Source organism: Scomber japonicus, chromosome 13, assembly GCF_027409825.1.
Source record: "Scomber japonicus isolate fScoJap1 chromosome 13, fScoJap1.pri, whole genome shotgun sequence".
Lineage (NCBI taxonomy): Eukaryota > Metazoa > Chordata > Actinopteri > Scombriformes > Scombridae > Scomber > Scomber japonicus.
The window spans coordinates 16048682-16063450 of NC_070590.1; the positions used below are offsets into that span (position 1 = coordinate 16048682).

At 39.3% G+C, this 14769-nt stretch overlaps 1 protein-coding gene across 1 annotated transcript; it reads right to left on the bottom strand.

Annotated features, from left to right (window-relative positions):
- Window positions 1–5566: 5566 nt before the first annotated feature.
- On the bottom strand, window positions 5567–6406 carry gsx1 (GS homeobox 1). Its single transcript, XM_053331948.1, has 2 exons — window positions 6028–6406; window positions 5567–5919 (listed from the first exon to the last, which is right to left on the bottom strand). The coding sequence occupies exons 1-2, from the start codon at window positions 6404–6406 to the stop codon at window positions 5567–5569; spliced, it is 732 nt and encodes a 243-aa protein (XP_053187923.1).
- Between the last annotated feature and the right edge of the window lie 8363 nt (window positions 6407–14769).

A 14769-nucleotide genomic window follows, 5' to 3' on the forward strand; every position in this document is an offset into this window, starting at 1 on the left:
AGGGGTCCTTAGAGACATATTGGTATTTTTTAAAAGCCCCAATTAAAATAGAAACAGAAACTATTATATGAATTCATTATGAACAAATTGATTAACAAAGCAATGAAAAATCGGAATAGCGGAATAAAGCACCTTTGAGATGTGACAAAAAGTAAACCTCTGAGGTCTATGGTTACCTCAGTCAGTAGGACTAAAGTTAAGCACATACATATATTTTGCTTCTTCCCTCACCTTTTAAATGGGCAATCACATATGGGAATATAGTCACACAAGTCATGCATATTCAAAGATGTTGTCAAAAAACATCTCTGAGAATCAATTTTACTATTAGCACATAGTTCATACACTTATCAGATTTATTATGATTTATTAAGTCCAGTTAGTAACTGTGATAACTGAGGTATTGAATATATTACATGGGTGTACTTACTTCTATTTTTTCTTTAGAAGTTTGTGAATTTCATACAGTCCTCCAGAAAGCAGTTCACAGAGAGGGGCAACATAAAAGAGACTGTGCTACTGTGTGAATGAGAAGTATTCAAGGGGCCCCCGAGATGGATGGGGCCCACTGGAGATCAGAGGTGATACTGCACCCAGTTACAAGTGGTGTGTGGCTGAAACCTAGCAGCACTCCTGCCTTTTTGTTCCTATATTATACAAAAACAAGACTGTTGACTACTGTGAAAATATTGAGCATGGCGCCTGCTTTGAATAAGTCAAACATTCATGGTGTGGTGTGCCAAATGCAGTGAGCGGTTTAGACTCCCCACCAGTTCCATATGACCTATTTTTTGGCATTTTACAAAAATAATAAAATTACTCTAATTATCAATATAACATAAAGGCACATAAAGGCACATACAGGTTGGCATAATGTATTGGTAATGAACAAAATCACCAAACAGTGTCTTGTCTTTACCACCAGATGCCGCTCCTGCATCGCACTGTAGGACTGAACAGTCACTGACCTGCAGGATGAACTGAGCTGCTGCTGAAAGCATACTGACAGACACGAAGGCGTGTGCTGAAGATTCATAAAAGTCTCAACTACTGACAAATACTGTGACTGAAAAGTGACAGCGGTCAACCCACTTCCAAAGTCGAAAATGCCATCTCTTATCGACCCAAACACCAATTATTGTTTTGCGCACGGAGGACGACTTGCACTTTCCCCTGTGACGTCTTTTTAAAAAGAACTTCTTACTTTAAACCGTATGCTTCCATATTGCTAAACCACAACTAAGTCCAGTCTGTAACACTGCAGAGTAACCTTTCGGCTGTCTCCTCAATTAGAGTGAAGGTGCAGACCGAGATAATGCAGACAAACTACAGTATTCTCAGGCTTTCCATTCTAATCTGCGGACTCACATGTACAGTTGTACTTGTATGATTTTTTTTTTAGGCCTGATCAATATCCTATTGATACAGAGTGCCCGCTGCAACAACATCACATACAGTATCCTTATTTTTTAATTTACGTAGGTAAATATAGTAAAGTTTTGTTTTTTGTTTTATTCATTTTTTACCTGTGTTAGAGTATCATTGAAGAGCACCTGCTTCTTGCTGAGTCTCTGTTCTCTGGCTGAAGGTGACAGCAGTCCAACGCGTTACAATGGCAGAAAAAGCCAAATGTAATTTTACCCAAATGTCACCATAATATTTTGTACAAAATCCCGCTCAGAAGCATTCATTCTGGGCGAGCTGTGGCGCTTGCAGAGGTCACTTCCATGTCTGCGCAGTTCATTATTTCTCGACCTTTGACACTGCTTGTGTATAGAGCGAGAATTAAAAAGGCGTATTCTCAACACCCTGAAAAAGGCAGCAGCTCGGTGCGCGCGTTGAATATTCAATTAGAGGGGCGAATTAAGTAAAAGTGAAGCTGCGTGCCAGTCCTTCATCTTACATTACTGATTAGCTGTTAAACAGATTATGTACAGCTGAATGGGTTCAAATGTTGCAGCAGAAAACACTTGGGAGTTCAAGGCAATCACGAGCGGTTTCCTTCCCTGCCACTTGAGCAGCATTCCCACACTTTGTCACCACTAACAGCTCCATAATGACACATGTTGTGTTGAATTTCCCAGCTTTAACCAGTCATTTGAAAAGAAAAAAACATTCAGAGGAAATTAAACCGCTACCAGTGCACCGACCCATGTCGAGTTGCTTGGGTGAAATTGTGCCACAATATAGGAAAAAGTACCTGTCAAATATTTTATATTTAGCTGCCTTCTTTGTAGTAATGCAAAAGTAAATCTTTTGCCATTTTAGATCAATTAAACATGCTCAGATATCTATATTTATATCCGTAAACTATTTCTATTTATTGGCAAAAAAGCAGGTGTACGCAAAAGAAAAGGTGCCAGCAGCACTCATATAAAGTAATGACATATGAAGATAGAAACGCATTTAAAGCATTAGATACTTTTTTTTAAAGTATCCACTTGAAAATAGACTTCCCTCTCCCAACAATAACTCAGTACTCCACTTTTACAAGCGAGGTTTCAAGCGGAGCAGCAGGCGTTTGTCCCCTAAAAACGAGTAAACAAACACGTTATAAATGTGTTAAAGTGTTTAAAGGTTTACAAAGTATTTTGTTAAAGTTAGCAGGTTAACATGTTGGCTTCACTACACACATTTACTAGGCTGGATAAGTTTAAAGTAGTTGAATGTGCAGTGCCACAGCAAGCCACGCGGGTCCAAAAGAGCTCTCATTGAGAAGCCACGTGTCCGTTTCCAAAGCCTCTCCAACTTAACCACCTCCTTTGTACGACTAACCCACATCGGCAGCGTCCCTCCACATAAAGGGATTTGCAATTTCAAGATATTTCAGCTTAAATGTTTTTGACAGTTCCCTCGCTTTTACCTCGGCTTGGTTATTTTAACTGTGCCAAATGGGTCACCTTGGGTTGCTGTCTGCGCGCAAAGGGCTTTTGCGCGCATTCAGTCTGAATTTTTTCCAACTTTCCTTGACGGGGAAACCAGCTGCTGGTCGTGAAAAGACGGCTTATTAATTGTCCTTTGTCATGCAGAATTGCTTGATTTCTAAAGAAACGTACAAAGGCTCTTTTTCAGGATTCAAGTATTTTGTTTCGTGCGTATTTTCAAACCATCGAATCAGCTGCAGCGCCGCGCCGTCTACCAGACTCTCAGGTACTGACTGCCTGCTCCCTTTGTCCCCTTTTAATGCTGTTGTAAATCGTGCAGACTGATTTGTTACAAGCTGTTCTTTTAATCTGATAGATAAGAGACATGTCAAAGAAAAGCCGTAAATAAAAAATTAGCCAGAATAAAGACAGGGGCGAGTCTGCTAGATGGGCGCCTGTTGACTCAAGCGGCTCTCCAGCGTCAGGGGAGCCCTCTCCTCAGCTCCGTCAAGGTTACGTCCACAATTCCCTTTTCTTCTTTTTAAAAAGACACCGTAGTCCTTTTTGCTTCAATGAATTGATCGGCACAAAATTAAGAATAAATAAATTGAGCATTTGGAGCACCGAGCGTATAAGCTCCCCCAGGGCGCATACCCCCGGGCTATTGAATGGATAAAGGGCGCTTTGCAGAGGACGTTGTGAGCAAAATGGGGCTGTATGGTGCAATTAACAAAATAGTCTAATCCTATATCTTAACAAATGCAAATATTAGAGTTTTGTTAAAATGGTTAAGTGAACAATTAAATGAAAGTTTACAAGTGAAACTTCACGTCCAAAAAAGGCACACTGATGCAGATAACGTGCTGTACGCAATTTAAGAACAGTTTTTCTCCCTTTGAAAAAGACCACAGATACGTTTCTAAGGAAGCAAATATAATTTAAAGCCTATTCAACATAATAAATACATTTTTAAGAAGCAAAGATTCAGAAACAGAGCAGCTGTAGCGGTGCGTAAAATAGGCGAACAACACTGGAACTTTACGCTAAACTAACTTTTTGGACATGATATTTATCAACATTTTAAGCTCCAGTAATAAAAAAAAGCATCCTTTTTTATACTAATTTAACCAGAGTAGCCTACAGAAGTATTTTGCCTAAAATACTGGATTTATGTATGACGATGCTGCGTTTTATTTAACTTGGCACAATATTTCATTTGGTGGTTTTAATTATTTTCTACAAGAAAAATCAAATGATATGCTTATTAACTAATTTTGTTTTCTTATCTAAAAAATAATATAGGCTTATAGAAGAGGTTTGTATTAGAAATAAAACGCACCTGGACCTCATAAAAGCGACAATTAACTTAAGCACACTGGTGCGTTAACAATAGAACAATGTGGGCCATGGACACCAAACTGTGTCTTTTCCTCATTTATTTTCATGTTAGATCGATATCTTAAGATATGCACACTCTTGATGCATCATTATACACCCACGGTGATTATTAACTCAGTCACACGAGACAGATCATTTCAGCCGGGATGAAACTTGAAAAGGACCAGGCAGATATATCTGGGTTGAGTGTCCCCCAGGGAAAGCCCATAAGAAGACCTCTTAACAATGTCTTTATCACCTCTGCGTGATAAAGATTACCGAGCATTTAATTTACTCGTTCAGGATGTAGTTCAGCTTATATGGCCTAATGTACCCAAAATACACAAGCACATTTTATTTGTCTGCAGTTTGCAAGACAGGCTAAGAATCTCAGAAACATTACTATTGCCCAATTTCTTTTTGGCACTCTTAGCGAAAAATATAAACCTCTTTTTTAATCTTCTCACAACATCAACCCCAAACACTCATTTTGCACCGCAGCTTTACCTTAATGTAAGGTGAAATATATGTTTTAAAATTGAAAAGAAAGTCTGAAGATATCTAATAGTGCACTGCACATCATTGCCACATACAATGCAGGCAGTTTAAATATGTAGAGGTTGTAATTAATGTTAGCATTTTTAACCAAAGCCTATCACACAGTGTTGTCATTATCTTACATTCACAACACCAACATTTCCCCTCCTTTGAATTTCTGAAGCCAGTAAAGTTCATATCAACCTGTCTGGAGTCTTATGGAGCTCCACTGTGCGCGCTCAGTGGCGCGTAAAGACCAACACATTTAACTCACACGACAACATAGAATATACCGCTCAGAAATATTTTTATTTAAGTATCAACATTTTTAAATAAATAAATATTTTTCAATTACACTGAAGATATAATTTCAGGGTGATCTCAGCGATGTGACAGTGAGAGGATTTCTCTCCAGCTTTCCAAGTTTTAAAGTCACAGTTCCATCCACACAGAATGAATCTAACCAGTATTCATCATGTATACAAAATACTGTCTTCCCCAAAGTACTAAGAAACAATGTTGCTATTGTTTTTTTGTCTTTTGGGTTTGTCTTTACAAATGTGCCTATCATACTCATAGGATTGGCAACAACAAATGGACCGTTTTCAGAAAAAAACTACATACAAAACGTACAACATGTATACAGCTATACAATAATTCAGGGCAATTCCCTGATTAAATATTCTCTTTCTATGTACAGACGACTGAACGCAAGAGGAACAGTCTTTTTTTGGCTGTATTCAAAACCATGAGGACCAAAATCTTTCAGTGGGGAGGCAGGATGGAGTTCAGGGAGAGACGGACAGGTCCACGTCGTCCTTTTCTGAGGAGGAAGGAGATATGGGAATGTCATCCTCCTCTTCCTCCGAGCATCTCGCAGTTGACAGGGACGAGCATTTGCAGTTATGTGATCCAGTCCTTTGGCCGCTGCTCTTGCCTTCCTTTTTGTGCTTCACTCTGCGATTCTGGAACCAGATTTTCACCTGTTTCTCGGACAAGTTCAGGTATGTGGCGATCTCGATGCGCCTCAGTCTGGACAGGTACATGTTGGAGGTGAACTCTCGCTCCAGCTCCAAAAGTTGCGTGCTGGTGAAGGCGGTGCGCATGCGCTTGCTGCTCTGAAGTTTGCTGTTGCTGTTTTCTGTGAAAATAAGATGAATGAGATGGTCAGCCACACAGATATAACAATAAAAGCAGGTAACATGTGGCCTTGTTTACTTATCAGCTCTCCTTAAGTCAAACTACTCACCGATAGAGATGCAGTGGAACTGTCGCGGGTCTGGGACTGAGTACGCAGCTTGATATATCCCCGGTCCGTGGCTGAGGTTGACGCTGTTAGATGAAGAGTGTTGTCTCGACAGAGCTGAGTGGCAATACTGTGAGGTGAAGGGAGGAAAAGATGCCTTTAGGAGCGGCAGTGTCGGTGGGGACGGGTGGAGCTGGGGCGCGGTCATGCACAGCGGGCAGAAGCACAGCAGTCCGGCTTTCCTGGAGTGGCAGGCGCCGGCCAGCCCGTGCGGGTGGTGAGGCGAGTGCACGGCGTAAGGAAATAAAGGTGGGTTGTTCTCGTTTCCTTTGTCGCTGGCCTCCCTTAAAATCAAGGAATCCACGAGAAAAGACCTCGGCATGTTTGCAGACTTGTTGCTCAGCGTGGTTAAAGTTGAAGCCCGGAGCGTAGTGGTGTGTGCGTGCTCTCCTCGGGACGGTGGACAGCGAAGTGGTGCTGAAGGCGCACCGACTGCTCCTTAAATAGCCGCCATGGACTCGGTTCGGCCATGTGACGGTTACGCTGTAAGCGGCCAAGAGCTCTCAATAGGGTTTTGTGCCTTTCTCTCGGCATTCCCACTGCACGCTTCCCCATTATTTCACTTGTTAACTAAATGAACTGCATAATGTAGTCTATTCTTGTCAGCCCCACCCACGCCGCAAGAGGCGGCACTGCCCATTCTCCCTTTTATCATCACTCTCATTTTATCATAGAGCACAGCTTAAATTTGCGAGAGAAAACGTTCCTCTCACTTTCGGAAAGCCAGTGTATATATTCATGTTTTGTCTTAGACATTAAAGCAGCATATTAGATATTTGTATACGTATACGTTACTATATATTATAGTCTTCAAACTCGTGAAAACTTTCAGATAATTTACAACAGCAGGGAAATTACAGAATCCTTCCCTATGTCTTATAAAATGATATGTTCATTATGTCTGTATTATCTGGTGAGATCACGACAAGGTAAAGTAAACCAGTATAAACATAACTCTTTCATGTCTTTTTTATGAATAAACACCCACCATCCAAATTGTGTATGTGATTATTCGTTATGTGTAGCCTGTCAGGTCTCATGTACATGTGTGGTTACTTTACTGACAGCGTTGAGCGCAAACATAAAATGCAACAGCTGAATGTAAAGTTTATGCATATCCATTTTAAGGTTAATGTGTCATTTCTGGGCACAAAAAAAGGGACAAGTCATTGCCTGAAGGCAGTGCTGTTAAAGAGCAGTGATTAATTCCTTTGCTCGGGCCCCTGCCGAGTCGGGGGAAAGAATATGTAAAAATAACCAGGTTTTCACTCTGTGGCCCTTATTGAATGTCATTGTGGAGGGTTTTCAATGAGAGAGAAAGAGAGTCGAATTAAAGTGTGTGACAGCGGCGGATAGACGCAACAAAGGCGACTCTGTCATAGAGGAGCCCAATGCGCGGCGCGTGAAGCCCCCGCCTCGCGCTCTGATTGAATTAAGTAATAGGAAAACATTTTCTTTCACTTTAAGGCTCTCTGAACAAGACTTTCAAAGGGACGGGACCCGTAATGTGTGAGTAAATAGTGGAATGTGATTTCTCTTCCTCCGAGCTTATATTTCTCTCTCTTATGTAAGGGACCACGAACCAACAATCTGTTCATATCTTAAAATGAGTGATAAATACATTAACTACATCCTAAACTGGGCTATAAGGTCGAGCTAAAGCTTCGCGGGACGTTATGAGGACAAAATATCTGTAGTATTAATTTTATTTTGGAGGGATAATTCATTAAATATCACAGTCCACTGTTCCCTTGTCTGTTTAGGTTGATTTTAGTCAGCTGTTGCTTTACATGTCATCTGCATCATTACCCATAAATTGTCATGTCCGGGGAATGAGCTCTTCAGCTCCCAAAACACATGACGGTGTGATGCTATCTGTTTATCTCCTCATAAAAGAGGCCTAATGTGCTCAGCTTCACACCACTAATCTTCCATAAAGGCACGACCTGTAATAAGGGTGCGCCATTAAAGTAGGTACAAATTAGGAGCAGTTAAACCCTTTAACGATATCTAGTCATTCAGACAAAAAAACCTGTTATATCTGCTAGAGCCATTTTCTTTTCTTTCACTGCCAGCATTTTTTGCCATTTAGTATTCATGTTGCAATGTCTGAAACCTGTAAATACAATCCTATCAGATTCTTAATTAGTTAGCTAATGAGTTAATGACCTGTTTAAAAACAAACCATTAAAAACAGCATTGTGTTTATCATATGGTAAAGCACTATCTCATCCTCAAGAGTTTGCCAAATTGAATAAAACACACTAAATGCGTAATTTGGCTTAAACACAAACGCAGCTTTTTTTCTTTTTTTTCACCGCCGCAGACAGGCTGGATGGCTGTTGGCAGCTTGATGTATTGCTCGACATAAAGATGTTATCAAAGGCTCTAATTTTCAAATTATGTACAGAAGTCACCCTGTGGATAGGAATAGAGGTTTCATGGGTCGTCACGCAGGGAGGCTCATCCTAATTTGCAATCCCAACTGGAGACTGACAAATAGTTTTGACCTCCCTCTGGAGGCGCGGGCCAGAAGTGCAAAGAATCTCATTCTCCATAATCACTTGTTACTGAGATAGATAAATAATCGAGGGAAATAGCCCACTCACATTATAAAGGCTGTATTACATTTTTTTGCACTGCTTCCAAGCTACAAAAATATAGTACATCTATAGCCACTTATGATCATGCATCATCACATCTGTGTTTTCCCTCCCAAAGCAGAGTGCCAAACTAATTCAGCATAGCTTCATGTGTTCTGTAACTAGCATACAGCTGTGGGTTGGTAAAGCTTCTTAACGTTAATGTTTGATAGGGGGGCAAAGTAAATGCCCCTGAAATAGTAAATTATTTATAAGATATTAAGTTGGAACAATTGCCATCACTCAAATTCGCCCCTGATGATAACGCTGACCAGTGCCTGCTGTGCCTGTTGGAGAAGCACATTTTCAGGGGCTTTTATGCAATTATACCCAAAGATCTCGTGCCTGATGACATAAAGAGAGCAGTCTGTTTATGGAGATGTAGTCAATATCTCCTTTTCTTTTAGTATGAATAATTCATAGTTTAAGATACTATCCCCCCTCGCTTAATATGTACACACACTTAAACACCCACACATCTCTAATACAAATGATGGTTTTAGCTGACAGTGTAACAGGATTTAAGGTCCCAGTGGGGTTTGGCCCAGCCGTGGATGGGCGCTGTGACTGTCGACGTGACACAGAGGGCCGGCTGCCCCTCCTAATCTCCCCCTGAGGCAACATCACAGACTGCAGATCCTGCTGCACCTCTATGGACACACAAAGGCCTGATTATCATTCATATGCTCACCACAAACACCAGTCCAATAGATAACAGATGACACATAAGTACCGGCTGAATGGTGCAATATGTTTAGGCTGCTGGAGTCTATAGGGACTAATGAATCCTTAAGAGAGAGGGAGACTGACAAAGAGATGCATGCAGTTGAGATGGTATAATGTGACAGCAATAAGGGCTCCACAGGTGAACACGGACTAGAATGAACACAAAAAAGTTTTGTTAAAGTTGTAAATAAAAGGAATTTAAGAACAAGATATCCTGTATTTTGTATCTATAATATGATGAAAAGTGACTAATAGCATCTTGAAACTGGAGCTATCTCATAATAAATATACAAATATTATATGGTGGGGAGATATTTAAGAGACCATTTCATTAAGGCCTCGCAATTAAACTTGTCTCAAATGTTTTTACTTTTAAGTTAAATTACAAAAAACACCAAATCATCAAGCAAATAAAAACAGACTCTTTCCACTGCACAATAAATTGTTTTTACATTTTTTGTATTGTTTTCAATAATGTGGTTTTCAAACATGGTTCAATTCAGTGTTTCATTGATGCAACAGCCTAGAGGCTTGTTACCATAGTTTGATTAACAACCAGTTGAATCTTTACGTAGACACCATTCAAAAGCCCGAACTCTCACAATTCCAGCTCTATGAAACGTTTTATGATCCAAATCTCAGTGACAACGATGACTTTTTTGTGACAAGAGTGCATACAAAACAGTAAGAATTTTAAGAGAATATGTGAGGAAAAACACACATCTGTACATTTAGTTCACTCTCTAGATTCATCTGAGAGTAGGATCATGACAGTATTCAAGAACAGAAACCATATTAAACTGGGTAAGTCATTTTCTGGCTTGTGCACAATAAAGTGGGTGTTTTTTTAGGATGTTGACTTGTTTAAACAGTCCTGGACTAGTTATTTGATTTCTGACTATATAGGAATGACTCTCTTTAAAAGCCACAAATCACGGACGAGATTTAAAACCTGGAGGCACACTTTGAGTATTATGACTGAATTTAAGTGGCTGAAAAACATTTTCAGAAAATTACAGTTACTAAGATGGTCCACCGGAGATATGGCTTTTATATTTCATTAAACTTAAGAAAACATAGCTTTGCACATCAAATATCTTGTTTTCAGCAGTAACGTTGCTTTAATCCAGAGTGCTACTTACTATCTTGAAATCATAATGCAGGCAATAATAGCTTCACACCACTCTGAAGACTCTTTTTAGAAGTTATAGCAATCATTCTTTCTTCTTGGGTTCATGTGTAGTTCAGTTCAGTCCAGGGACATTGATGATTAAGCTGAGACCAGCAAATTTTAAAAAAAGGGAGCAAACTACAGCGATAACAACAATTACTGAAAGTGGTGAAAATAAGCATGTAGGAGGATGTGGACAAAATAAACTCATTATGTCTAATGGAGGTCACAAACTGGTGCTCCTTCTTCTTTTTAAATGTCAGACAACATGACTGAATCACTTGTTATCCTCTGCTTCCTCCACAAGTGTCAATCAAACTCAAAGCAAAGATAACTGAGCCAAAACAATGTTAGTCATTTTGATAGGATGCAATAAAACTTCCAGGGTTAACATAACTCTTTCTCTTCCATGATCATTTTTTTGGTAGTTTTTGCGTTTTATGTCATGTGCTTTTTGTTGATTTTCACTTTTTACTAAGCTTTCACTCAACTCCTTATGCTGGGACCACATGAATAATTCAAACAGCCACCTAATAATAAACCCTTCAATCATCAGTGACGGACTGTCCTCATCATTTTTAACAGGCAGATATCACAAACTAACATCTTTAAATACTGCAAGATACAGATATAAGAATAAATCGTAAACACAAAGCCAGTGAGGTTGAGTTGCTCTTTGTCACCTAATTTTTTTGTGTTAATATATTCACTCACATAAAGGCTTTATTATATTGAATTTGTAGAATTAATTCTGTTGGGAATGTTAAATTACATTTGACACACAATCAGCGCACACACTTAAACCAAATAACACTTCCAATGAAAATCAAGAGGCCACACTGCATTATTGAAACATCTCTGCGCTGTGAATATGACAAATGATGCATTATACGTCATGCTGACACTTGCCAAATTTGAGCCGTGTCTCACTGAGATGGCTCATAAAAAGTTTCCTAGCAACCTCCGTCGTGATGGACCCACAGAAATGTAATTTCTGCGGTCAGCTATGTTTAAAAATGTAACTTTTACAAAACTGTAACACATATTTTTGTATTCGACCATATTCACTGAAGTTTGCATGCAACAATTCTGTGTTTAAAATTACATGCAAATGGTAATTAACAAAATAAAACAGAATTAAAAACAGCACATACAAAACATGCAGAGAGTTTTTGCAAATAATAAAACTGTTCCTAAAACATAGTAACAAGCAATCGGATGGCTGTGACTGACAAAAGTTATATTATAAAAGTTATATTATAAAAGTTAATATTTTTCTACATTTTTTCTCCCCTAACAGTTAATCTGGAGGCTGAATAGATGGCTCAGTCTGACATGTAGATCTTTCTGATGTGTTTGAGTCCAGGCCAAGTGTAGTTGCTAGGTGCATCCTCATAGCTATGCCTGTCTCTGAGACCGGCCTTACAGTCTCAGAGTGGCTGTCAGGTCTAAAACTACAGCAACCAAGTGTAATACAAGTTGGTTTTTAGTGTTGTTAGATACATTCGTGACCTTTCTGCCATCAATATTTTTGATTTTTTTTCCACATTTATATGATGGGCATCCTTGACGACACTACAGAAAAAACCCCAACAACTCTACCTTGGAGTTACTTCTACACACATTTAAACATTTGAATTGCCAACTTGCTTCTCACATTTGTGGTTGTAAATTTGAACACAGCTAACTCTAGAAATCACTGGTCTGCTAATATCGACATTCCTCTTTAAGCATTTGCGATTCCTTTTATAACTTTGTAACTTAACTTTATACTTTGAGCTCAATAGAATTTGCCAAGTTTAAAGAAGTTTAGGATGAAAACTCAATTTCTCCAATTCAAATTCCGAAGTTCAGCAGAAAAAGGGATGCTGGCCCGATTTTTGACAAGAATGAATGGGAAATTGATGCAAACGTGACAGTCCAGCCCTCCTAATGAGGAAATTTACATCTAAATGTGGTGATGTTGTGGGAACTAAAATGGTAAAGTCTGTTTTCTGTGAACTTTTTTGACTTCAGAATGAGACAAATAATACAGACCAGTACCATTTACCCTTCAATAGCTATCATGCTAACACAATACATTTGTCAACTCCCAATTCTCCAGCTGTGTCTTCTGACACACATTACATCAATCCTCACACTTTCCTCATGAACGTAAAATAATTTGATGTTGGAGGTTTGGTCAAAATATTGTCAGAAAAACTCCACAGAGCCATTAAAGGTCTAAATATCTTTGGATTATTTCAAATTCCCTTTTGATGTAAATCCATTGGTTCTGGTATAGATATGTCTCAAACTTTCCCTTTGACTCTATTCAGATAAAAGCCTTGAAATGCCCTTCAAAGGGGTTTGTTACCCTGCGAAGGTCAGTAGGCTATTACGTATGGTTGACTCACATTTTTCCAAATCAGCAGACTTTTGGCCTAGAAATAACAGGTCAAACCAATGAATTTAATGAACTCTCCCAGACACAATGAATGCCTCTTGCCGTTTGAACCCCAATAAAGGGATATGGGCAGGTCACCAAGCCCTTTCAAGGGGATTTGTACACAAATGTGACAGAATGCAGTCACTTCAGTGTCTGCACTGACAAGTTGTTCAAAGTGCTGGGGATGTCAGTAATAGTGCCTTCGTCCACACTGCCCCCACCTTTGTTCCCTATTTTGTGTCTGTTGCTCTTTCACGAACAGTCCCCAAGTACAAAAGCGAAAGAATGCAAAGCGTCTTTTGCAATGTTCTGTTTGCCTCGTTTCTCTCCACCGAGTGTTGTGCTGTAGGCCAACATGTAGGAGACTTTATTGTGGGAAAAACAAAGCAGTATTACAACTTCTGATGGAGACTCCCTACTCCTCCCTCCTTTTCACTTCACTTCTCTGATCCTCCCCTCTATCCCTCTCCCTCATTCACTCTTACTCTTCCTTTGATTGTTGTTTTTCTCTCTCACTTTTCATTTTTTATGCTATCCAGTGGGCTTTCCTCAACGGCTGATTCAAACAGAGACTCGAAGGAAAATAATAATAATAATGATTTCCAACAATCTGAAGTTTTATTATTGAATTTTTTTCAAAAGTATCGCTCCAGGCCTTGATGCAGCTGCCAAGTTGTTTTGTGCTTGGTTGAGAAAAAACATCTTTAAACATATGGTATTTGTGTGTTCATTTAATTGAGTCAATTGGAGGCCCATGGGAATCCACCGAGGGGGGTAAGGGTTAGGGAAGAGGGAGGTCATAGAGTTAGAGCAGCAGGGAGGGGGAGATAAACACTCAAAAAACTACTAATGTAGCCATTACTTACAAATTTTCAGCCCAGCAGTTCAATTTAATGTCATTCACAGTGTGTTTCTCTCAACAACAGAATCTGGATGAACTTCAGGAGTAACACTTCAGAGTCTTAAAGGAAGGAGACACTAAAACCACTGTGACTCCTTAAAGTTTATGGTTTTCTCATTAATGACCTCCTGCGGTTTGCCCCATTTCCTCTCCATTCATGTCACATTAGTGTCTTTTCAGGAGTCACTATTGTTTTGGCATTGTTTTCATTTTTCAGGACACAAATGTTTGATTGTCAGCACAAACTGACATTTTAAATAAATTAAACCATTGTTGTACCATTCTCTCCCCTTTTTTAGAGACACATTAAAAAAAAGTCTTAGTTAAGTTATTAAGCATTATTTTAAAGCAAAGTCCAGAGGTTTTTGTTTTAAATGTTTCTAAATGTTAAACTGTACCCACTCTTTAAAGGAATTGGTTTGTCTCCTGGGTGAGAGCAACACTTTCAATGCAATGAATCAGAGACATTAAGGGACATTTGCATGAGTAAGACCAGACCCCCTTTATGATTTTCATAACCCAATATCCCCTTTTCTTCTCAAATTTCTATTGCCGGCATTGTGATTTGGAGTCAGCTTTTGTTAGATTTTTTTCCCCACTTTGTGGTTGTTTCATTTTACTTCTCTCCCCCCTCCTCATCCTAATGACCTCTGTGACGGCTTTTTACTCCTAGTCTCACACTCTGCTTTTGACAGAACTGGGAATATATGGCTCAGTCTCAACTTTCTCTCAAGAGTTATGACGTAAGCTGTGTGAAAGAGATTTAGGCTAATTCAATGTCTATATATGACCGTATATGTGAGAGTCGATGTGATGA

What these genes read in the sequence shown, in the direction of transcription:
- gsx1 (XM_053331948.1), bottom strand. Translation starts at nt 6,406, where the DNA reads ATGCCGAGGTCTTTTCTCGTGGATTCCTTGATTTTAAGGGAGGCCAGC. An exon ending in GTTCCACTGCATCTCTATCG is followed by an intron (nt 5,920 to 6,027) that starts GTGAGTAGTTTG and finishes TTATTTTCACAG; the next exon opens with AAAACAGCAACAGCAAACTT.